The sequence below is a fragment of the Lissotriton helveticus genome, chromosome 3_1 (genome assembly GCF_964261635.1).
Source record: "Lissotriton helveticus chromosome 3_1, aLisHel1.1, whole genome shotgun sequence".
Lineage (NCBI taxonomy): Eukaryota > Metazoa > Chordata > Amphibia > Caudata > Salamandridae > Lissotriton > Lissotriton helveticus.
Window position 1 is genome coordinate 339,666,481 of NC_136061.1, and position 26,098 is coordinate 339,692,578.

Below are 26,098 nucleotides of genomic sequence, written 5' to 3' on the forward strand. Positions count from 1 at the left end.
CTGCAATTTTTAGCTGTATTCTGGCTTCAAAAGGCAGCCATTTTAGGGACTTTAAGTCTGGGGAAATATGCGAATGTTTTCTTGAGCCAGTAATGAGTCTCGCGGCAGCGTTCAGGGAGGCTCTTAAGGGTGCTGTTGTGGATAGCGGGAGTCTGCTGAGGGCCACAATTCCGTAGTCTATTCGAGGGATGACTAAAGCTTGTACAGCAGTTTGGAAGTCTTCGGCAGGGAGGAAGGGTTTAATTTTCCTCAGTGTGTTGATTTGGAAATTAGCTGCTTTTGTGGCTTTGCTAACGTGCTGCTGCATGTCGAGCTTGGCGTCGAGTGTGATGCCTAGGGATTTCGCCGAATCGACTATGGTAGGTTGGACATTGAGTGCTGTTAAGTTATTGAGCCAGGTTTGGGTGGTGGAAATTTTCGCCGGGGGTGAGATGAGTAGGAACTCAGTTTTCAGAGCATTTAGTTTGAGGTGATTATCGGCCAGCCAAGATTGAGTGTTAATAAGCGTGGAATTCAGATGTTTGATATCTTCCGGGGATTAGGTAAAGTTGTGTGTAGTCTGCGTACATATGGAATTGGACATTGGAAGCATGGAGCAAGGTGGCAAGCGGTTCCATGACGAGGTTGAACAGTGTGGGGGAAAGGGAGGATCCTTGTGGAACACCTAGATCTGCAGGCACAGGTGTAGATCGCACATTGTCGATCTTGAACTTCTGAGACCTGTTGTGAAGGAAGGACGAAAACCATTTGAGAACAGTTCCCGATAGACCCATTCTAGTGCTTAGCAGCTCCAGCAAGTTCTCATGTTTGACCGTGTCAAATGCTGACGAGAGGTCAAGAAGGATGAGGAGGCAGGACTCATTGCGATCAAGAATTTGGAGGGCGTCATCAATTGTGTGTCATAGCTGTTTCCGTGCTATGTTTTGCTCGGAAGCCTGATTGATGAGGGTTGAGGAGGTCAAATTGGTCAATGTGTTTTGTTAGTTGGAGTTGGACACATTTCTCCAGCAGTTTGGCCAGGGTGGGGATATTGGTGATGGGCCGGTAGTTGTTTAGGTCAGACGGATCAGCTGTAGGTTTCTTGAGTATAGGCGTGACTTGCCCCACCTTGAGGGAGTCTGGAATGAGGCCTTGTTGCAGGGAGCTGTTGATGATTTTGGTCCAGAGAGGGAGGAGCAAGCGGATGAAGTCTTTTTACAGCATTAGTAGGTAGAGGGTCTGTGAGGTGATTAGAGGGCTTCAAGGTGCAGAGCAGTTTGTGTATTGCTTCTTCCGAGTAAGTGTCGAAGTACAGCCAAGATGCCTTGTTTTTAGGTTGAGTGTTAGCCATTCTGATGTGGTTGGGGAATCGGCTTACATCCATGACGAGGTCATTTCTTATGTTGTCAGTCTTTAGCTTAAAGAAAGCAGAGAAGGCTTCACAGTGTGGGGTGTCGCTTGTTGTGCTGTTTGATTGTAAGGGTTGTGTCTTTGTTTGGGTCTTGATTAGTTCGAACAGCTTTCTAGGCCTGTTTTTTGCTTGGTCCAACTGGCGGCTAAAGAAGTCCGACTTTGTGTGCTTTATTTTCCTGAAGTAGGCATTTCTCTTGTTCTTAAGCCTTTTGAGGTGCAATGCTGAAGGGTCTGATCTCCAGGTGCGCTCTGCCATTCGCATAGTACGCCTGTCGTCATTGAGTCTATCATCATACCAGGGGTTAGAAATTTTGGTGGAGACTTTCTTCAGTTGCAGTGGGGCGACTTCATTGATTATTGTATTCATAGAGTCAAGGTAGTGGTCGATCAGTGATTGAACATCCGAGGCACCTGAAGGGGGAAGGAGGAGATTGCCGATGTGGGGAGGCAGGGTAGAGGGGTTAAGATTCTTCATGTCCCTTTTCCATGTTTTGGATTTGATTGGTTGAGCAGGGTTAGGTTTAACTTTTTCATTGATAAAGAAGGTGATAATGTGATGATCTGACCAGTCGCAGGGTAGAATCGCCTCCAGTTGTGTAGAGTTCTCTTTGGCAATGATGAGATCGAGTATTGAGCCTTTGTCGTGTGTTGGTCTATCGCATATTTGGGTGAGGTCAAGCGCATTAAGGAAAGTTTTGAGACTATTCACCACTGTGTCTTTCTGATCGTTCCAGTGGAGATTGAAGTCACCCAGGTAGACTTGGGTGGTCTGCCGACCGGCATTGGCAGTGATCATGTCCATGAATTGCTGGGTGAATATGTGATTGTCACCAGGCGGGTGATAGATGAGATGTAAAGCACAAACTTGTTTGCCCTCGCTGGTGATGTCGAGGCAGAGGAGTTCACAGGAGGAAAGGGAGGGGAGGTGACTTTAGTAACGGAGAGGTTGCTCCTAAAAATGCATGCAATTCCCCCACCCGCCTTGCCAGGAGACCTGTCCAGCCTAATGATGTGATAATTGGGGGGGACTAGTATGTCCATAATCGGGGTAGAGGCTTCAGTAAGCCACGTTTCCGTTAGAATGGCTAGGTCCAGATCCATAGCTGTGACGAGATCAGCGATGTCGGAGGCGTGTCTCTGGGCCGATCTGCAATTGAGTAGGATGCATTTGAGTTTGGGAGAGAGAAGGGTGGTCGAGCTTTCTAGTGTGAGGGGAACTTTTCTGAGGTTGTTAGGGACGGAACCTCTGTTGTTGAGTGTTGGGAGCCTCAGAGGGTTTGTAAGAATTGTGGGTATGGGGATGTGTGTGTTGGATATGTGTTTTACCGGACCTTGGCCATAAGAGCGTAGGAGAGAGCATAGGTCGCGGTCCGACAATGGGTTGAGGGCACGCCGGGGGCGGTGGGAGTTATTGCGAACGGGGATAGTCGGCCAGCGTGGGTGTCGTTGGAGGCGAGGGTATGTAGGGAGGGTGCGTCGCTTGTAGGGTAGAGGGATGGTGGGAGGTAGACTGGGCTGTGAGGAGAGAAGGTCTTTGATTGCGTGGACATCGTTTTTGATTTGTAGAATATCCTCTTTGACTTGTTGGAGGGTGGATAGAGTCAAGTCAGGAGGTGCATTGGGGATGGGGTTGGTGGTGAGAGCCATTGGTGAATGGTTGAGTAGTGAGCTGGAAAGCGGGCAGGGTATCGAGGGGGGGGGATATACTAGCGTTGTTGGAAGGTTCTGGGGTGCTAATTGCAGGGATGGCATTCAAAGTGTGGGCGTGTTTGTGGGCGAGGGGTGTGGGTGAAGTAGGTGAAGTAGGCGGTGGGTGGGAGGCATAGGTAGTGTCGTCGATGGGAGACGGTGCCGGTGAGTAGAAGAGTGAGTGAAGGCTGAAGACAGTGTGGGAGACAGGAGGGTAGTGAGGGCTGAGAATAGGAGGTGGGAGAGAGGGGGATGGTAAGGTAAGGGAGACGGTATGTTCTGTATCTTTTGTTGGGAGGGTGAGAGTGTCGTGGGTGGGGGTGGGGAGGGAGCTGGGGAGGGAGAGGTGTCCGCCGTGGGGGGGATGGGAGGGGGGGTGGATAAACTCCGAGTGGTGGTGTGTTCAGATGGTGGCGTGTTATGGGTGAGAGTTGTTGTGTCAGGTGTGAGAGACTCGTGGGTGAGAGTGGGGAGAGAGCTGGGGAGGGAGAGGGGTCTGCCGTGGGGGGGATGGGAGGGGGGGTGGGTAAACTCCAAGCGGTGGTGTGTTCAGATGGTGGCGTGTTGTGGGTGGGAGTTATGTCAGGGGGGAGAGAGGTGGAGGGGGTATGAGTGGGGATAAGAGGGGTCATGTTAGAGGGGCGTCTAGTATATGAGGTGGAGAGATTTGTGACTGTCCTTGGGGAGTGTGGGGCGTTAACAGCAGGTGGGCCATTTACTGGGGTGCTGGGGTTAGAGGTGTTGTAGGTGGGGGCTGCGACGTCAGAGGTGATAGTGCTGGTGGAGTTCTGGGTGGGGGTCCGCAGCTTGGAAAGGTGCTCTTTGAACTTGGGGAACAGGTTGTCTAGTAGTTCCAGGTTCTTGTCCGTGGATTGAATTAGGACAATCCCGTTATTGTAGATAGTAATGGTAGTCCTGCCAGGGAAGAGGTGGGAAGGTGTGATAGAGAGAGTTAGGCCATGAGTTGTTTTCCTGGTGGTGGAGACGGTGAGTAGGGATAGGAACACTTTTCTCCATTGGGCTCTGCGTGAGGTGTGGAAGATGATATCAGTATTCAGGGCTCCATTGCCCGGTGAGAAGTAGGTGTCAGCAAAGGGTGTTTCAGGGTGCGACCTCAAGAAGTTATGTTTAAAACGTTTAGTGGCTTTTTTGGTGAGTGTGGAAGGGTAGTTAATTCTAAAAGTGTGCTTGCCGTTGAGCTCCATTTTAGAAAGGCTGTGATGTTGGGTGTAGGAGATAGGACGACAATACAAACTGTTAGCCGCTAGTTACAGGGCAAAGGAATGACACTAGTGAGTGACCAAAAGTCTAGGAGGTAGAAGTCAGTGCAATCCAAGAACAGACAGTGCGTAGGTGCAGCTTTCCTAATGTATCCTATATGCGAGGTAGTAGTCAGCTTACACCATGTACAAAATATGAGAGGTAGAACCAGTTAGGTGGAATCAAATTTGCACATCAGAATGTACTAGGTAGCAGCAGTGTAGTCTAGGTGTAGAGAGTGGCTGGGTGCAGCTTACATGCTTACCGACGGGATCCAAGCTGGGATGGCGGTTTAGATGGGTATGAGGGGATGAACTAAAATGGTACACGTGTGCAGAAACAGATGCCAACAATAAGTTACATAAAGACAAAAGTGATACTAATGAGCCATCAACGTAATCAAATCACAATCACATTATCAGAATATCAAAATACAGTAAGTAGTGGATGGTGCAGTCCAGGCCAAAAGTGGGATGGGTGCAGCTTACAACAAGAACAAGAAAAGAGGAAAAATCACAGAAAGATATATAAAAATAACAGTAAGAATGAAAATAATAATAATAAAAGTATGAGGTAGCAGTCGGTGCAATACAGGAATAGAAGGTGATAAGGGTGAAAAGGGGTGCAGCTTATAGCAATGTGTCATGTTGATGATACTCTGGACCAAAGTTCAGGTATGAGTGAAAAGGGAGAAAAGGGAGTGAGTGTAGCTTACAATAAAGAGAAAGAAAAAGAGAGAAGTATACAAATATGAGGTAGCAATCGGTGTAATACTTAATAGAAAGTGCAAAGGGTGCAGCTTATGACAATGTACTCATTGATATACTGGAACAAATACAGGTACACACAAAGAGCTAAATGAGTCAGAATGAGACTAGAGAGCAGCTAGATATATATGAGCTACCTATCGGTGCCTTAAATACAAGTAGAGGTATAATACTGCAGTAAAAGGCAGACAATCGCAATAAAAAGGCAGACAATCGCTAGTTGAAAATAGACTATTCGGGAGAGGCCAATTCTCAGGTTGTGGTCTTAAATACAAGTAACGGTATAAAACTGCAATAAAAGGAAGAAAATTGCTGTTTGAGAATCGTCTAGTCTGGAGAGGCCAGATCTTAGAGTGTGTTCATATAGTGAATAAGACTAGACTATGATGGCCGCCAGTGAGAGAGAGAGAGACCAGTCTAAAATGGCCGCCAGATTGTAGTGAATACAGAGTTTAGTTTCCCTTTCTACTCTGGGCAGGTCGCGTTAGTCCATCTTCCATGTTGCTTGAAGGGGAGGATATAGTTCAGATTCTATGTAGATGGTGAGGAGAGAGGCTTATCTCTGTTTTGCTGATCCCTGACCGCGTTGGTATGTAGCCTCATGGTCATCTGGTGGGCAGGGGGGCGATTTATGTCTCTAGTTTATGGCCCCAGCCATATTGGCCAATGGAGAGTGGGACGATCGCAAAGCCCGCGAAAAAGCAGAGTATAACGGTTATTTTTGAAAATTCCGGGCATAGAGTAATGTAAAAATGTAAACATTTAAAAAGCCGGCATGAATGTTTAAAGTGAAGAGATTGCGTGCAAAAATCCGGGCAGATCGTGAGAAACCGGCATCAGTATTTAAAATGATGTAGTCTCGTGCAGTTACCTTCCAAGTCACCACTGCATGTTGCTCAGATAGACTTGCACGCAGAGTTCCAGGCAAAGCGTGAAACATCAGCATGAGTGTCCAGAGTAGAGGACTCTCGTTCAGCCACCCTCCGCGTCTCCATTGACGCTGCTCAGATCAGATACCTTAAGTACCTCAAAACATTATGGAGAGGCTGCCCAAGACACACATAAATAGGGCCCACCGGAGCCGCTTCAGATGCCCCGCTCCAACTCTCATCCACTTGTCCCTCGTCCCGGTGGAAACCCACAACACTCACCGGGGGGGCGGAGGGGGGGCGGCGGACCCTCCGGATACACACACAGAGACAGCCACGACAGCCACACCGCCCTCCCGGTGCAGCGATGTCAGGATGATGGTCTTCCCGCCGCAGTCCCGTCCGGGGTCCCTGGGCGGTCCAGTGCAGGCTGTGATTGCAGGCAGGCAGCGGGACTCAGATGTCCGGGATGAGTCGGTGATTGCAGGCAGGCACCCGGCAGATCACTTTAAACGGTGTTTGCAGGCGGGCAGCGGGAATCGGATGTCCGGGCAGTCCACTGGTGCAGCGATGTCAGGTCTTCCCGCTGCAGTCCCGTCCGGGGTCCCTGGGCGGTCCAGTGCAGACGGTGATTGCAGGCAGGCAGCGGGACTCAGATGTCCGGGATGTGACGGAGATTGCAGGCAGGCAACGGGCGGTCCACTGTAGACGATGTTTGCAGGCAGCGGGCAGCGGGGTTCAGATGTCTGGCCAGTCCACTGCCGGCGGTGATCGCAGGCTACGCTACCACTCAGCTCCAGCCGTCCCGGTCTCCACCGTTGCTCCGCCGAAGCTGCAGGGGTCTCAGTCGTCCATGCTGCAGGTACGTGATTTGCATCAATTTTCCAGTTACTTTTAAACTCCAGTTACTCGTTTTCACTCCAGTTACTTGTTTGCGGTCCAGTTACATGCTTTCCTCGCTGAAGATGGTGCGTGCTGTCAGGGATAATTCCAGGAAAGGGATCCCCAGCACTATGAGCTCCGGGCTAGAGCTCCTACCAGGCGGCCATCTTGCCTTCTTTATTCGACCTGTGCCCTTCCTGTGGCAAGGCCAAAACTGATACACACCCGGTGTGTATCCTCTGCCTCCCTAAGTCTGACTCTTCGGACAACTGCCACCATTGTAAGAAGTTGTCAAGGAGGACCATAAAGGACAGGGAGAGGATTCGTCTTCATGGCCTCTCTGAAAGAGGTAGGTCTCCTGTGAGGCAGCAGAAGAAGAGAACTCTGTCGACGTCAAGAGGAAAAGTCCCAACCTGTTCTCCATCGGCGTCGAGGTAGACATTGAAGCTGCAGACGAAAAAATTGGCATCGAAGACTTTGGTGATGCCGGCTCATCACTCGACTATTAAATCATCGTCAACTTTGACATCATCCAGGCGATGCTCAACGTTGAGAGACAGGTCTCTGTCAGCGCTGGGTGGGCGTTTGACGATGAGACAGATCACTCAGTCGTTGCAGCGGCGATCGACGTCGAGGCACAGCGCACCGGCGATCGACGTCGAGGCACAGCGCTCAGTCGTCGCCCCATCAACAGCGATCGACGTCGAAGCGCATTGCTCCGTCGTCGTCGTCGTCGTCTCCTCGACGTCGGGGCGCATGTCTCCGCTGAGATCAATCCAACGATCTTCGGCGTCGAGACACAGGCCACCTCCTTCGGCATCGAGGCTGACGTCAGTCAAAGGCTCTTCGACTTCGATTCATCATTCATCGACGTCGAAACAGAAAACATTGCCGAGATCGGCGTCGAGACTGAGATCTCCGTCGTTGGCAGCCCAACGCCATTCGACGTCGATACAGCAATCTTCTGAGAGGGAACAGAGAACGTCAAAACATGACACTGCATCGGCGTCGGAGAGAGACGCTCGACGTCGAGAGGACGTTCAGCTGCAGGTTCAAGTTTGCCTTCTAAGAGAAGAAGGTCAACGTCGAGACATACATCTCCGTCAAAACTGCAATCAGCGCATAGACACTCCAGATCAAAGTCTAAGCGCTCTTCTGGAGACGCCTCATCTCCAGTGAGCCTATCTTCGTCACCTTCAGGCTCTCTCAGTTTTCACCGAGGGTAAACGTCCAGCTCTTCGGAGGTGGTGATCTCGACATCCAGCAGTCGAGTGTCAGGGGGTCACCGAGATTCCCCAGCAAGGTCAACTCATGAAGAGGTGAACCTCACTCCTCCTGCACAGTCACCTGAAGGAAGAGCGAGGCACATATCACCTTCCATCCATTTGTCACCACGATGGTACAGGCCTTTGCATCACTGGGCTACTGACAAGGTCACGGCAGAGCAACCTTACTCGAGCTCTCAGCACAGATCTCCGTTGGCTTGTTTAAGTCAATCAGCGAATAGAGATCGATCTCCTTCAAGAGCCAGAGCTCTTAGCCGCACCCCTGTGCACTCACACAGGAGGTCTAGATCAAGAAGCAGGAGGAGAGCACACAGATCCCCTACTCCGTCCTCTTCTTCCACTCACACATCACAGAGACTACTCACCAACTTTAACCGACAGTCCACCGTCGAAGGTCTCTCCGGTGGACGACATCTACACGTTTCAGGACCTTCTTGGCAGAGGGGCTGTAAAGCTGGGTATCCCTATGCCAACTTTTTAAAGCGAGTCCTCTGTGATCTTTGAGACTCTACACCAAAGAGCAGCCTCTAAGCCTCTGCTTCCCTTGGTACCAGGCCTCATAGAGCCTGTGATAGACATCTTTCTCTCTCCTACAAGTGTTAAGACCGCTCCAGCGAGAATCCTAAAAAAGTACCGTTCACCAGAGGACGACCCGCTCTTCCTCAGAGCTGACCCTCCCCGGATTCAGTCATAATTGCTGCGGCAAAGAAGACCCATGCGGTTGCATCTTCCTCCACTGTCCCACCAGACAAGGAGAGTAAAACGCAGGATTCCTGGGGAAGGAAGGTGTTTGGCACTTCGGCCTCCATGTTGAAGGTCTCCAACGCAGCGGCACTCCTGGCCCGCTATGTCAGATCTCTGTGGGACTCTCTACAGCAATTCACTGAAAAGTTGCCATAGGAAGACCGCAAGGATTTAGAAGAAATTCTAACAGAGAGCAGTCAGGTGCCTAACCAGGTCATCGGTGCTGCGGCGGACAGAGCTACCCTTTCGGCACATGCTTATCCTCAAGGGGTATGCGCAAGAAGAACATCTTGGCTACGACTTACAGCGCTAAAGCCAGAAGCACTGTCACGCATCCTCAATTTTCCGTTTTCCGGTTCCTCTTTGTTCGGAGCTCACACAGATGAACAAATGACACGGATGAAAACGGAACTGGACACGCTGAAGGCTGTGGGCCTTGAAAAGAAAAAGGAATTCCGTAAGATTCCGCCATTACAATCGGCGATCCTCCCAACAGATGGTTCAAACCCCTCATTGGTCGAAAAATCAGGATCAGCAAGGCCAACAAAGATCACAGTATAGGGGCAGACGCTCCTCCAGAGATGGTGGAAACCAGCGTCAAGGCAACAACTCCGCCAAGACGCAGTTGAAGCAATGAGTACACACTTCCCCTGTCGCCGTTTACCACTCCAGTGGGGGGGAAGTATCGCAAATCATCTCGAAGAGTGGCGAGCTATCACAAAGGATCGGTGGGTGCTAGCTACACTGCAGAATGGGTACTCTCTACGTTTTGAACACCACCCTCCCTCAATCCCTCCTGTTCCACCATCGTATCACCAGTTAAAACTCCTGCAGAAAGAGGTTGCCACCCGTCTCAGAAAGTCAGCCATCGAGAGGGTGCCAGTATCTTAAAGAACGAAAGGGGTTTACTCGCTATATTTCTTAGTGAAGAAAAAAGGCCAAAAAGCAGAGTACAGACCCATTCTGGACTTGCGGACACTCAACCTATCCATCAGGAAGGAGAAGTTTTGCATGTTGGCTCTCCATCAAATATATCCACATCTCAGGCAGGGGGATTGGATGTGTTCGTTAGATCTGCAAGATGCATACTTTCACATCCAATCAATCTGCATCACAGAAAATACCTGCGATTTCTGGTGGGATCCGCTCATTACCAGTTCAAAGTTCTACCCTTCAGGTTGAAGTCAGCCCCCAGAGTGTTCACGAAGTGCATGGCGGTGGTGGCAGCCGCACTGCGCCGCAGGGCCGTCTTCGTGTACCCATACTTGGATGACTGGCTGTTGAAAGGCCCTTCCCTAGACAGCGTGAGGAGTAATTTCTTGAACTGTCTCGAGGGCCTGCATGTGAATTTCGCCAAGTCAACTTCACAGCCAACACAGAAAAGACATTTCTTAGGAGCTCTGCTAGACTCCGTGGTAGGAAAAGTGTTATCTTCGGAGGAGAGACAGTGTTCCCTCATACAGAAATGTCAGCTGGTTCTGCACCACAAAAAACTGCCTGTGCCTCGGATTGCCTTCCTGCTAGGGTCAATGACATTCTGCATCTTCCTGGTTCCCAAAGCCAGACTATGAATGCGTTCTCTTCAGCAGGATCTGGAGGACAAGTGGGACCAGCAGTCAGCTCGTTGGGACGAAAAAATGTCTGCCAAACACGGCATGAGCGTCCATCCCTTGGTGGATGAGAAAACGAAATATGGAAGTCTGAATTCCTTTCCATCAATCTCTGCCTGCTCAGAAACTGATTATGGACGCCTCGCTGCAGGGTTGGGGGGGGGCCCACATGGGACCTCTCCAGACTCAAGGACTGTGGTCTCCAAAAGAGCGATCCTAGCACATCAACATGTTAGAGCTGAGAGCAGTTCACCGGCCCTCGAAGCTTTCCTCCCCTCGATTCAGGCAACATCAGTTTTAGTACAGTCGGACAACACCACAAACATGAACTACCTGATCAAACAGGGGGGAACACGCTCACGCACACTTTCCCTGGAGTCTCAAACACTCTGGCATTGGCTCCTGGCTTGCAATCTGTCAGTCACAGCAGTCCATCTGCCGGGAGAACAGAACGTGAGAGCGGATGCTCTAAGTCGTCATTTCGAAGACCGAGAAGACTGGCTTCTCAATGACGTGGTTGTCGAAGACATCTTCCAGTCATGGGGTCGTCCAACCATCGACCTCTTAGCAGACGTCGAAAATACCAAATGCCGAGACTTCGCCTCACGGTTCTACTGACCAGGATCAAAAGGGAATGCCCTTTTGATAGACTGGTCAGAGGCTTTTGTGTACGCCTTTCCACCCCTTCCGCGGATCCTGAAGGTGGTGACCAAGCTGGCCCATTTGTCCACGAGGATGATACTTATTGCCCCGGACTGGCCGAGACAATGTTGGTACCCGGACCTTCTGCACCTATCAGAGTGCCCTCATGGGAAGCTGCCATGCAGACCAGACCTGCTGTCCAAGATGAACGGGATGATTCATCATCCCAACCTTCCCTAACTGAACTTGGGAGCATGGCTCCTGAGGTCCTCCAGTATGGCCACCTAGGACTACCGCAGGACTGCATGCCCATCTTGAAAGAAACAAGAAGACCGTCCACGAGGCATTCCTATGCATGCAAGTGGAAGCGGTTTTACATGTAGTGTGTGCAAAACAATTGTAATCCTATCAAGGGTCAGGAAGAGGTCTTCCTTCCTTACCTACTTTATCTAGCGAAAGCTGGGTTGAAGTTTTCTTCCATTAAGGGGCATTTAGCAGCTATAACTGCATATAGACGTTCACCTTCTCAACCTTCCTTCTTCCAGTTACAGGCTGTTAAGGATTTTCTGCAGGGTTTAAAGAAGGTCTACCCTCCGGTTCGGCCTCCTTCACCACCCTGGGAGATAAACCTGGTGCTATCAAAATTGATGGGTCCGCCTTTCGAAACCATACACAAAGCAACCTTACAACATCTTTCTTGGAATGCTGCTTTCTTGGTAGCGATCACGTCAGCTCGCAGAGTGAGCGAAATACAAACTCTCTGCTCTAAAGAATCTTATAGAGTCTTCCATCTTAACAGGGTTATGTTGAGGACGCACCCCTCTTTCCTTCCAAAGGTGGTGTTAGATTTTCATGTGAATCAGACCATCTCTCTACCCACCTTTTTTTTACCAATCCCTCCACTCCAGCCGCGAGGGCTTTGCATTCTGTATCTGTCCAGGTCTATAAGAAAATCTGATCAAATATTTGTTAACTATGGGTCAATCAGAACTGGGTTTGCAGCTTCAAAGCGTTCCATCTCCCGATGGATAGTTTCATGTATCAAGCTTGCTTATCAATTAGCACAGAAGCCCCTTGGGTTTTCTCCCAAAGCACACTCTACCAGAGGAAAAGTGGCTACTACTGCTTTTCTTCATAATGTGCCCATGTCTAAAATCTGTAAGGCGGCAACCTGGAGGTCCGTCCATACATTTACGAGGCACTACTGTCTGGAGTCAGACACCAGAGCAGACACCCAAGTAGGCCAGGCCTCCTTGTGGAATCTGTTCCACAGCGTATTTCATCTGTTACGTTTTGTTGGGTCATGTTACTCCCATTTACCTGCAGGTGGTTGATGGGCTTGCTATTCTATTCAGTGCTTATAACTATTGATGAGGATCCCCTGGAAGAGCAGGGTAATATACTTACCTGTAATCCTAGTTCTCTTCCAGGGGTATCCTCATCAAAGTCATAAACCCACCCGCCTCCCCAGATAAATGAGATGTTTTCAAAAGTGTTAAAGGATATCTTTGTGCCCTGACCTTCAGGGTTATGCAAAGAACAACTGACCTAACTGTCACCCCAGAGGCATGATGGGAAGCAAGGAGTCATGGCTACCTTAATGGCATGGTACCAGTTTGTGTTGAAAATGCATTCATTTTCTTTGCTATTGGTTTGCAATGCAGCCTGTAGACTAACAATGTCTACTTTATTTGCAGTTTTAATTTTTATGAGTACTTTGCTCATTAAAAAACAGAGTTCAAGTGCTATTTGCCCTCATGTTTTTATATATTTGCAAATACAGTCTTTGTGTGTAATTATATTGTTTAGCCTCCTATTGGGAGCTGCATTGGTATGAGAAAAAATCATATATACATATATGTAGAGCTGTATATCTGTGATTTCCATATATAATTTTAATAATATTTCCGGGGTCCCTGCACATGGGCGGAAATATTCAGTGCTTATGACTTTGATGAGGAAACCCCTGGAAGAGAACTAGGATTACAGGTAAGTAACTTCTCCTTCTCCTATAAAGACCTAAATGAGTGAGGAATCTCTACTTCAGCTTCAATCTGAGGCTCATTTTGCAAGCAGTTGTCCCATGCTCCTTAATTGTCCTCTACACCTTCAAAATATAACAGTGAGGACTCACAAAACATGAGGCAACATTTTTTGAACCGCTTCATAGTTACCGATATAAATGAGTGGCCTACATTCCCTGGTCCACCCTGACTCCCTCCTAGAGGAATCAGAAAAGCTAACAATATTTTGTGAACGATACAGTATTGACACATTTACCTTGAGGCAACCCCAAATTCTAAAAGCATCAGCCTTCTGCTGAAACATCCCTGAACTGAAATTCGGCCTTGCAGCTAAAATTCACCCCTAACCAAAAACAACCTGTGATGACCCTGACCTGAAACATTTATTTATTTATTTATTTATTTTGTAAGTTTTATATAGCGCGAACAAGATCTTTGCAGATATCAGAGCGCTTTACAAATGAAGGTTATAGCATGTGAGTACATAACAATTGGGGTGGGGAAGGTACATGTGGGAGCATAGTCCGACTCAGCAGCATAGTCAGATCAGACAGATACATCAATAATGATACAGGTACAAATAGGTAATAGCGTAAACAATCAGGAAGGTCAATAATACGAGTCATACAAAAATGCAAAAGATCAGTAGAACTGAATGGTACATTGACTGTAAATATCATACCCAGTAATAATTCAGGTGTATTTAGCCATGAGGATAGCTTTTACTTCTTTCTTAAAAAGTATGGTGGAGGAGATGAGCCTGGTTTCGGGGGGGGAGTGAGTTCCAGATCCTGGGTGCCATTCCTGAGAAGGAGCGTTTATAGGTTTTTTCCTTGCAAAATCTTTGGGGCTTTAGCAAGAGATTGTTTGTGCCTCTAGTGTTCCTGGAGCCTCCAGAAATCGTCAGCTTCTGAGCGAGGTATCCAGGTGAGCTCAGGTGGACAGCCTTGTGCGTCATGCAGGCGATTTTCAGATGTATTCTGGCTTCAAAAGGCAGCCAGTTCAGGGATTTCAGATCAGGGGAGATGTGTGAATGTTTTTTTGATCCAGTGATGAGTCTCGCTGCGGCTTTTAGAGAAGCTCTTATGGGTGCCGTAGTAGTTAGGGGGAGACCGCAGAGGGCGATGCTGCCGTAGTCTATTCGAGGGATGACTAGTGCTTGTACCGCAGTATGGAAATCTTTGGCTGGGAGGAAGGGTTTGAGTTTCCTTAAGGTATTGATCTGGTAGTTCGCACCCTTAGTTTCTTTGTTGATGTGTTCCTGCATGTTGAGGTTGGTGCCGAGTGTTATGCCTAAAGATTTTGCTGAGTCCACGATGGTAGGATGAACATTGAGTGCCGTTAGGTGTTTAAGCCAAATTTGAGCGGTAGTGATTTTCGCGGGAGGTGAGATCAGGAGGAACTCTGTTTTAAGGGCATTGAGTTTGAGATGATTAGCGGCCAGCCAAGATTGGGTGCTTCTGATCGTTGAATTCAAGAGCATAATGTCTTTGGGTGATTGTAGTTTGAGATAAAGTTGGGTGTCATCGGCGTACATGTGGAAGTGAACATTGGATGCTTGTAGCAAGGTAGTGAGCGGCTCCATAACTAGGTTAAACAAAGTAGGGGATAGGGAGGATCCTTGTGGGACGCCTAGCGATACAGGTATTGGCGAAGACATCAGGTTGTTACTCTTGAATTTCTGTGATCTGTTGTGTAGAAAGGACGTGAACCACTTGAGCACAGTTCCAGATAGACCCATTCTTGTGTTTAATAGATCGAGTAGATTCTCATGTTTGACGGTGTCGAATGCAGAAGAGAGATCAAGAAGGATGAGGAGGCAGGTATCGTTTTGATCTAGGATTTGGAGGGCGTCGTCAATTATGTGAGTCATAGTTTCTGTACTGTGGTCTGCTCTGAAGCCTGATTGATGAGGGTTGAGTAGATCAAACTGATTGATGTGTTTAGTCAATTGTATTTGTGCGCATTTTTCCAACAGTTTGGCAAGAGTCGGAATATTGGTAATGGGACGGTAATTGTTTAGATCAGAGGGGTCGGCTGAAGGTTTCTTTAGTAGAGGTGTGACTTGTCCAACTTTGAGGGAGTCGGGGATGGTCCCTTGTTGGAGTGAACTGTTGATGATTTTAGTCCAGAGTGGGAGGAGCGACGGGATAAGGTCTTTGACAGCGTTGGCAGGAAGGGGGTCCGAGAGGTGATTGGCTGGTTTCACAGTGCTGAGCAGTCTACCAATTTCTTCTTCCGAATAGGTGACAAAGGATGACCATGTAGCATTGTTTTTTGGTTCAGTGGGAGCTGTGCAGTGGAGTTTGGGGTAAAGACTTACGTCAATGAGGAGATCGTTCTTTATGTTGTCGGTTTTTTGGGTAAAGAAAGAGGCGAAGTCTTCACAGGTGGGTGCTTCGCCCAAAGTGCTGAGTGGTTGAGGTTGTTCCTTGGACTGTGTTCTGATTAGCTCAAACAGCTTTCTCGGACGATTTTTGGCTTGGTTGAGCTGACGGCTGAAGAAGTCTGATTTTGAGCGTTTTATTTTCCTGAAGTAGGCATTTCTCTTTTTCTTCAGCGTTTTTAAATGCAGTGCGGAGGGAGCTGATCTCCAGGTGCGCTCTGCCATTCGCATGGCCCGTCTATCGCCATTGAGACTCCCGTCGTACCAAGGATTGGACATTTTTGTGGAGGCTCTTTTTAGCTGCATGGGTGCAGCTTCATTAACTATAGAGGTCATAGCGTTGAGATAGTGATCCGTCAAGGATTGGACATCCGTAGCGCCGATAGGAGGAAGTAGAAGGTTGCAGCTGTTGGGGGGTAGAGAATTTGAGTTGAGTTTTTTCAGGTCTCTTTTCCAGACTTTGGGCTTGAAGGATTGAGCCGGGTTAAATTTGACTTTTTCATTGATGAAGAATGTGACAATATGATGGTCTGACCAGTCACAGGGTTGGATAGATTCGAGTTGGATAGAGTCCTCTTTGGAGATGATAAGGTCAAGGATAGAGCCTTTCTCGTGGGTCGGGCTGTTGCATATTTGGGTGAGGTCCAGGGCGTCGAGGACATTTTTAAGACTATTTACCACCGCGTCATTATGATCGTTCCAGTGGAGGTTGAAGTCACCAAGGTATATTTGTGTGAGTTGTCGCCCGGAATTGGTTGTGATCAAATCCATGATTTGTTGCGAGAAGGTAAGGTTGTCCCCTGGTGGGTGGTAAATGCCGTGAAGAGAGCATATCGGTTTGCCCCCACTGATAATATCGAGGCAGATGTATTCACAGGAGGTTGGAGAGGGTAGGGAGGGAGAGGTTACTTTCAGGACAGAGAGGTTACTCCTGTGTATACATGCGATTCCACCACCTTTTTGACCAACCCTGTCTAGTCTAGTGATGTGGTAGTTGGGGGGAACCAGTATGTCCATTATAGGTGTAGAGGATTCAGTTAGCCAGGTTTCAGTCATGATGATTAGGTCAAGGTCCAGTGTTAAGATGAGATCAGCGATTGCGGAGGAGTGCCTAGAGGCCGATCTGCAGTTGATGAGGGTGCATTTAAGACGGGGTGTGTCGAGGGTGGAAGGGGGTTCTAGGGAGAGAGGGACTTTTCTCAGATTACTAAGGATAGAAATTCTATTGTTTAGAGTGGGTGGTCTAAGGGGGTTTGGATGAATTGTTGGAATGGCGCGGAAGGTGGTGGGTAAGTTGCTATGGGGAGCTGGGTCGTAGGAGCGGAGGAGGGTGACTGTGTCGAGGTCCGATAGTGGGTTGCAGGAGCGATGGGGACGTTTTTCATGATTACGAACAGGGATTGAGGTCCAGCGCGGGGGGCGTTGAATGGGAGCGGCAGCCGACCGGGTGGAGGTCCTGTTGGGATGGGTGGTGCTGGTGGAGTGTGTGCCGAGTAATTGTTTAATGATGTGAATGTCTTCTTTGAGCTTGAGAAGGGTGCTGGGTGAGGAGTGACTGGCATGCGTGCAGAGTAGTTGTTGGATGATGTGAATGTCTTCTTTGAGCTGGAGGAGGGAGGCCATAACGTAGTCTGGTGTGGGATGTGTGTTGGCGGTGGGGGTGGGAGGGTTGGGGGCGGATGACCTAGGGGGGAGGTTGGTGGTATGGAAGAGGGTATTGGTGGTAGGCGGAGGGTGCATGGTGGAGGATGGGCGTGTGTTAGTGGTGATGGGGGCGCATGTAGGGTGGTGGGGGGTGAGAATGGGGGGGAAATGTTGTATATGGTTCTTTTTTGATGAGGCGGAGTTGAATTGAAAGAGGCGGCTTGTTCTGTGTGCTTAGTCAATGGGTGGAAGTGGGGGCTGAGAATGGCGGGGTGAAGGGTGGGGTTTGTCTGTGTGTGTGTCGATCTGGTGCTGTACTAGGTTAGGCGGATTGTGGGTGGGAGCTGTGGTGTCATGGGTGAAAAGGATGGGAGTGTGGGCTGGTGTACGGGGGGAGGGGGTACGGCTGGTGTATGTGGGGGACAGATCTATGCCTGTGACTGAGGGGTGCGGGGTAACAACAGTAGATGGGTGCATGACGGTGGTAGAGGAGAGGCGCGCCACGTTTTGTGGCTGAGCTGGGTTAGAGGCGTTGTGGTTGGGGGCTGTGGTGTCAAGGGTAAAAGGAATGGGAGTGGTATGAATGAAGGTCAGGGTGTTGGTAGGGGGGGAGGGGGTGCAGCTGGTGAGTGTGGGGGAGTGTTCTAAGTCTGTGATTGATGAGTGTGAGGTGGCTGCGGTAGATGGGTGGGTGACGACGGTGCCGGGGGTGGAGGAGAGGTGCGTGTCGTTTTGGGGCTGGGTTAGGATGGAGTGGTTATTGTTGTGGGCTGTGGAGTCAAGGGTGATCGGACTGAGAGTGCTATGAGTGGGGGTCCGCGGATTGGAGAGGTGCTGTATGAAAGTGGGGAACAGGTTGTCTAGTAGTTCCAGGTTCCTGTCTGTGGATTGGATTAGGACAATCCCGTTGTTATAGATAGTGATGGTGGTTCTGCCCGGGAAGAGTTGGGATGGAGTGATGGAGAGTGTTCGGCCATGAGCGGATTTCCTGGAGTTGGAGATGGTGAGTAAAGAGAGGAACGTTTTTCTCCATTGGGCTCTGCGTGTGGTGTGGAAGATCATATCAATGTTTACGGCACCATTGACCGGTGAAAAGTAGGTGTCTGCAAAGGGAGTTTCAGGGTGAGACCTCAGTAAGTTGTGTTTAAAGCGTTTAGCTGCTTTTTTGGTGAGCGTGGGTGGGTAGTTGATTCTATATGTGTGCTTGCCGATGAGCTCCATGTTGGGATGACGGAATAGGTAGGTGTGGGCGGGCGCCCGGTAATCGACGGTTGTAGTGTTGTGGGTGCGGGTTGCACAGATGCAGGGTGCACAATAATGATATACGGGAGCACAATACAGGCGCCTACACTAAAAACCAGTTGCATGGACCAACAATGGTCATGAATCTCAACACAACAAAGATCTGCCTCAAACCTAGGGGTAACCGCAAGCAATACAAGTCCTGAGAGGCCATAAAACAATTTAAAGCTCCAGCTTGGGCCGAACAAAACCAAACTTTTCACCTCTGGAATAAAAACAATATGCAGATAATGTCTCGGACACTCTTGGTGATTTACATTTGAAGAGACTTCTAACCAGAAATACACCTTTCCGAAAAACATAGGATTCTGCACTATCAAGGCCAGTGTCATTCCCCCATCTGCATAGGCTTAACTTCTCATCTGAACAAAGCTCACTAATTTCATAGATCATGGTCAGGAGGCCACTATAACAATACACGAAGCAGACACAGAAAGGGTATGCAGTAGAATTCAATATTTGGCACAACTATTAAATGGGAATGCCTTATGAGAAGGAGTTGGTCTCTTAACCTAGTGAAGCCCTCCCAACCAGACACAGTATCAGTGTACAATGACAAATTCTACAAGAATGGTTGTGAGAAAGTGCCATCTTTCTTGCCTTGGTATGCCCCCACTTTTTTCTGAACTGCTGATGTGCTTTGACTGAGTGTGCCCTGGGTTCCTGCCAACCAGGTACCCAAGGCCTGTGTTCCTTCCCTAAAACTGTGCTGAAACTAAAAACCCAATTGGCATCTCTAGCCACCTGTCAGCCCCTACTAGATGGTACCCTAGGTACCCGGGCATGGTGACCAGAGAAGACCCCTAAGGGCTGCAGCACTTATTGTGCCACCCTTAGGGGCCCTGTACCCTGACACCCACACACTGCCTTTGCAGGCTGAGTGTTTAAGTACAGAACTAAACAAGGAGTCGACATGGCACACAACCCTGTGTGCCATGCCCACAAGACCCACTGCCCTGGCATACCTCAATCACCCCTCTAGCTGGGTGCCCTATGCCAGTGGTGTGGGCACAGGTGCATGAGCCCTGTGCCCCTACAGTATGAAGGGCCATTCCTGGATCAGCTGTTCAGCAAAAAGTGGGGGCATACCAATGCAAGAAAGATGGCACTTTGTCACACCACAGCTGTGTGGCCTGCTTGCTAGCAGCCACCAACCAAAGGCCCCCTGCCTCCCATAGGCTAACCTTGGGCTTAACTCTCTCTGCACCCGGCTGTCCCTGTGCCGCTGAGGGTGTAACAACTGTACCTACCTGACCCTGGGAGACCCCGGAGTCCATCCCCAGTACCTTAACTGCCAGTCGAGTATAACTCACTTTTCTTCCATAGGGTAACATTGACTGGTTTCACTTGGGAAATTCTTCTAAGTGTGAAGTTTTGAAACGTTAAAATATTAATCTAAAATCAGCTGAATCACGAAAACGAAAATACTCACCTGTTATCAGGAGAGATCCCAATGCTGGAACTTGGTGCCCAGCACTGACAACCATGTAGATGTTGAAGGGAGCGTGGGGCTGAGCGAGGATCCTTGACAGTTGATCTCAGTAGGTTCGGAGAGGAAGGGAGGGAGTCTGATCCTTTGGATTCTGGGTACCTGATTAGCAGGGGCCGAGGGCACACTTGGTCAGAGCACATAAGCAATTCAGCACAAAGTGGGGGCAACAATGCAAAAAGAGGGCCCTTTCTCACAGGCAGGCAGTCTAATTTTTGGTGAAACTAGGAACTCTGGGTCAGGGTTATGCCCTCTCCCCATTGCAAGTGGTCACATAGGTCTTGTAGTCACTCCAGGGGTAGTTAGCCCATTGGCTACTACCTTACTCCTATCTTAACACCACTAAATTGTGTATTTAGGTGGCTCCCTGACACCAGGAACTCAGATTAGTCTGATTGAAGAAAGAAGAGGACAAAGAAGAGCCGATTTGGCAATAACTGCAGCCTGCTGCTGTACTGGTGTATTTTGACACCAAACCCTGCCTGCCTACGTGCTTCTGTCCCGACAATCGCAACAGCCTGACTTCGTCCTGCAGCTGTGCATCTTCCACAAGCCTCGGAGGTCTACTAGAACTTTGACAAGCTGTCAGCATCTCGAACATGGAAAAAGTCTGCAGGCTATAGCTGCACAGGCAAGTTGAGATGTGCTGGAGCTTTGGGACACCATTGGTAGAGCTCCCCAAGGCCAGGGGCTTTGGGTGCAGGGGTGTCCATTGGCGTCAGTAGTCCGCTTACCAGTGCGGTTGGGTGGTGGAGGTGGGGGGTTGTCCGAGACTGCGGTCCTCTACATGGAGTCCGGCAAGGGTCAACCCACGAGGGGAGGGACGAGGTGGTCGACTTTGCGGTTCCACAGGCAGAGATTTGGTCTTTGAACTTTGCTTTCTTCTGGACTGGTCCGTTGTCCAAGTGAGACCATTAGTCTTTAGAAAGTAGCAGTCCTCCCAGGGTGTTCTGTAGGTCGCTGGGCTGCGGGACAAGTCACTCTTCTGTAGCAGGGTCTTTGAGGGCTGTAGAGAGGCAGTTGGTGTCTTCAGTCTTCGCTGCTGCAAGGCTCTTCTTTGTTCTTTGTAGGTCATCGGTAATCTGAGGATTACTGTTCAGGGGTGCCCCTAAAGCCAGTGGGCTACTTACCTTTAGGATCATTATACCCTTTGCCTCTAGAATCCTTATAAACAATATGGAAGATATTCAAAGGAAGGGGTCACTTCAGCTCAGGGCACCTCAAGGGTGGGCCTTGCTTACTAATTTTTCTGCCGACCTTGCTGCCAAAAGTGGGGTTTGGTCAAGGGGGCGGGCATTTCTACTAGCTGAGACTAACCGCCGTTCTATGCTGTTCCTGCTTGGGGGTAGGTGTGAAGCACTTCCACCCAGAGCAGGCTTAGTGTCTGACCCACCAGAGCAAGAGGCTCCCACCTCGGGGTCTGAAACATGTCTAGCGATGGCAGGCTGGTGCAGACTAGTCAGGCAAACACTAGTGGTTTGGTACGTTTGCAGGAGGCATCTATGAGGTGCCCTCTGAGTGGATTTGTTAATGAATCCAGCACTGGCATCAGTGTGGGCTCATCTCATTAATCTGAGTTGTTTGGTACCAAACATCTTGGAATTTGGTGCACTTAAATTGTCTAAAAATAGTCTTAAACACTATAGGGGCATTTCGACTCATGCAGTTATGCCCTCACATGAGGTATACTGCCCCCTGCCTTAGGGATGTAGGGGTAACTTAACTATGCCTCTTACAGTCCTGCTAGGCCTGGCACACAGGGATGTGTGCCTGGTCGACTTCACTTTTATTTGCACTAAATCACGCTGGCTGCAATGGCAGTGTGCATGTTTTGACGAGAGGTCTCTCAGGGTGCCATAATGCATGCTGCAGCCCTTGGAGACCCTCTCTGGTCACAAGGCCCTTAGTACCACTGGTACCTTTTACAAGAGACTTACATGTGTACCAGACGTGTGCCAATTGTGGAAATAAAGGTACCGTTTTGGGAAATAACACCAGCACTGGGAACCCGGTTAGCAGCAACCCAGTGTACATGCAGTCAAAGATGCATCAGTAAGGCAAAAAGTGGGGGGTAACCATGCCAAAAGGAGTACTTTTCTACATAGAGCATTTGGGATTATTAATTTAAGCCCTATAAGCCATGAAGGGCCGTCTGGACTTTCTACATAGTGTACCTCTTGATGGTACACTAGACAAAAAGCCAGCTGCCAACACCAATGTTAGGGGAGGTATTTATGTGCTACATTCATCCTTCTAAGGCAGTTTGTTTCACCAAGTAGATCTCTATAGCACCAGGTCAAGAAAAAACATCCCCGATATTCAGGTTGGCCATGTGGATTCTCTTGCAATCAGACATCCTGCATACAGGCACATTGTGGTTACACCATCCACATTGTGCTCTTAAGCAAATTATCCACTTTGGCTTGCTTAAGCATACCTTAGCTGACATTTGTTAATCAACCATGTGGTTATGAATCCATTATCTCACCATTTTACATTTGTGGAGTTTTATGGCAGGTGTCCGGTACTGGTGAGTTAAAACATTGTAGATTTTTTTCTTTTTACACTGCCATGTCTCCATTCACATGAAGTGTTGCAGTCTTGCTTTTAACCTGTGCACAGCAGTAAATCGACTATACATTTGCTGCAAACGAAAAAATCTTAATTTGTAGCTCATTCTGTTAAGTCTCATAAGATTTCCTGCTCCCCTGTGATCTGGTAGATGCAGGCAAAACTGGTGTACCCATGTGTGGTGATTCAGTTAAAGCACCCTGGGGCGGGCGTAACGTTTATTTTGTGTTAGTTCATTGTGGCCTTCAATGTGATCTATAGATGCGTCAGTCTCTCTGACTAAGCAGAAAATTGTAGTGATTAACAATTTTTCTTTCCCATCACTATATACGGTTAGTAGATTTTCTTATAATTCTACACTAGAACAAGCAGGAAACCAATGGTAATAGGTCACTAACATTTTCCTTCATGTTGCCATAGCTGCAGTCACCTATATCAAACAAGAAGATCTTTCCTTGAGGAGCCCCAGTTCCCAGGCAGAGGGCCTGCTAGTCCGAGCACAACACGACGGAGTTGTCAGAGGTAAGGTTCCATTCGACTACTGTTTAGGTGATGCCTCTAATCTTGCTGTGATGTTTGTGCCTTTTAGTAACTCAAGTTCTCCCGTCACACCAGTGATTGTCTCACTAATATATCTATTAAACATTTAGGCTTGTTTAATTGAGGTATACTTTTTGTTTTTTTAAATTGCCTTTATTTAGTTTCAAAATTAAACTATAAAACAATTAATTGCATCATTGCAGCCATTTACAGTATTAAACCCATATAAATGAATACGTAGCTATTGTAGACTACATTTGCCAGCACTATCAGCCATACAATTAACCCGGTAAGTACCTTGCCACACAAGCCTGCAAAGTGTCTATGAAGAGTCGCCCAAGGGGGCATTTCTCATGTGGTGTTTCGGGGGGAGCGGTTGGGATGCTCAGTGTTAGAGTCTGGAGATATGTGCGGAAGGGTGCTCAAATGTCCATAGGGCGAGATGTAGGGGGCTGCAGGCTAGCGTAGTCCTCCCCCAGGCTCTCGCAGCTGCTCATGCCCTCCATCCAGTCTGATGTATTGTGTGATCTGGCACTGCCCCAGTGTAGGGCTATCACTCTTGCCCAGCAGCAGTGCCGTAGAGATTAAGCACCAGTCTGCAGCCTGTATTGGCTGTATCCCAGGAGAGCAGTTAGGGGGTCTGGTTTTATAGCATGGGCGGTCATGTCTGAGATGTGGGAGCATATAGCAGTCCAGTAGGTGACTATCACTGGGCATGTCCGAAAGAGGTGTGTGAAATCTTCACCAGGGGAGCCACATTTCTGTCATTGGTCAGACCTTGAGGGTTTGAATTTTACAATGTCGACTGGGGAGACATAGTACCTATGTAAATCATTAAAGTGGAGCAACTTATGTCTCTGATTTGGAGATATTTTCTTGATTTCTTTGCAGCAATAGCCCCATATTTACCCCGTGAGTTGCAGACCTATTTCCTCCTCTCACCTATCTCATACTCGTGCAGTGATATCTGGTCTCAAGGCCATGCAAGAATGATATAGTTTGGAAGTCATATGGTTGCCGTCTACAGCTGTGATTAACATATGTAGGGGTGTAATGTCCTCCGGTGATAGTGGGTATGTATGTATGAGGGAGCGCAGATTGTTGTGCAGTCTCCTAAAGACAAACAGGTGCATATAGTGGATATCTTGTGCTGCCATGGTGTCCGCTAAGTGTAGAACATGTCCATTGGGGAACAGGTCTCCGAGTGTGTAATGAGTAACAGTCAAATGTTCGTTTGACCAGCGTTTCTTCAGTAAGAGAGAACTAAGGAAACAACTGTTTTAATATGGTTACGGAACACTTTTTTAAACTGTAGCTGCTGGTTTGTCGAATTTGGGAGTGCTCTGAGGTCTGCCAACCACAATTCAGTGCTAGGGACCCAACCTTAAAATATTTTATGTTGAATTGGCTTGTACCCAATTGTCACAAGCTATCTTACCTATAACGCCCTTGTACATTGTACCAAGAGTACCCAGGCCATGGAAGGTGTAGAGGGTCACCTCTGAGATTACAGCACTTGTGTCAACGTGTGTGACACACAGGTAAAACGAGTCTTCTGATCCGCCATTGCAGACTGAAAGAGCAATTTTAAACTGCTAACACGACTTTGCCGTTTAAACAATGGCAAAGCCAAGTATCCTGCTGTAATATGTGAATGTTGCTCTTAGGCAGGCCTACCTAGGCCTAAGCAGGATGCTTAGTGAAAACAGTGGTTTTAAATACATATCCCAATTCATGTAACCATTCAGTGCAATATAAAATGGTAACAAGCCAAAAACAGCATTTGAACTTATAAGAAAGAATATATTGATTTTTTTCTTCCAATATATAAAGAAAATATTTTCTGTTTTTGACAGTGATGTGACCCCAGTGCCATGTGCAAAAAGAACCACAACCGACATAAAAAAAAGACACTAGAGTAAAAATAAAATGTTCTGTATGTTTTAATCATCAAACCGTTTTTGATTTTCAATTAATGTTGAGTAGTTTGTTGCATTTTTGTTATTGAGGTTTTTCGACCCGCATATGGATTTGTATGTCTCATCCAGACAGAAAATTACTGGGGTATCTGAAATAATTGTCAATTAGCTAATTGTAAAGGAATGCCTCTTTTTGTATGGTCCCCCCCCAATTGTTTCGACTCATGCTACTGGTTTTTCGATTGAGTGCACTGAGCCTGTGAGTTAGACAGTGCCAGTGATGGAGATTCTTCAGGAACAACCAACACTTTGAGGGGTAAGTTGGGATCTTGGAGGATAGGTAGGCACCCAGGAGTTGGGCACCGGGGGCCGTGGGGCGCCAGGTGCAGGGGTGTCTTTTAACGTCGGGAAATCTTACCCTCTGCTGCTCGCGGTTGGAGGGGTCCCTGGTTGTGAGGCTGCAGGCGTCATCTGGGTCGTCGAGGAGGGTCCTTGGGCACTGGATTTCAGGTCACAATCGCCGGGGGGACGTCCTCAGGGTCTTTGTCCACTCGGGCACAGGCCGGGCTCGGCGGGTGCAGAGTGAGCTAGATTCGCGGTTCCTGGCTGGCACCAGGGGTACTGTTTTTTTAGCAGAACCACTGTCTGTGGGAGTCCAAGGCTTGGTAGAGTCTCAAGGCAGTCAGGTCCTCCGGGGTTTTTGAGGTTGCTGACCACTGAAGGCGCCGGAGTTTCCCAGGAGCAGGTTCAAGGATCAACAAGCCGGTAGGGCTGGGGCCAAGTCAGTTGGTGTCGTCCTCTTGTAAACAGCTGCAGGTCTTCTGGTTTCTTGATCTTCTTGCTTGTTTTTGAATCGGGATCTGAGGAAGGAGTGTTCAGGGTGCCCCTAAACACTAAATTTAGGGGTGTTACAGGTAGGGTGGGGGCAGGGACTAATGGGTCCCTGTACTGGGGTGAGTACACCCCCTATCCTGCTCCTCTCCTGTGGGAGGGGGCAGGAGCCTATCTCTGATTGGGCAGGGCTCCCCATCCTCAAGATAGCCAGAGCCCCGAGTTGTGCTTCACCTCGCCTCACCCAGGGG

General features: G+C 48.6%; 1 protein-coding gene across 15 annotated transcripts in view; it reads left to right on the top strand.

The window, feature by feature from the left end:
* Positions 1 to 26,098, top strand: part of NCOR1 (nuclear receptor corepressor 1) — a 1,934,049-nt gene that overhangs the window by 1,128,523 nt on the left and 779,428 nt on the right. For all 15 annotated transcript variants that reach the window (XM_078679968.1, XM_078679976.1, XM_078679969.1 and 12 more), the window contains one exon: positions 22,978 to 23,079. In XM_078679968.1, coding sequence (XP_078536094.1) covers positions 22,978 to 23,079 — 102 coding nt within the window. The remainder of the gene's footprint in view (positions 1 to 22,977; positions 23,080 to 26,098) is intronic.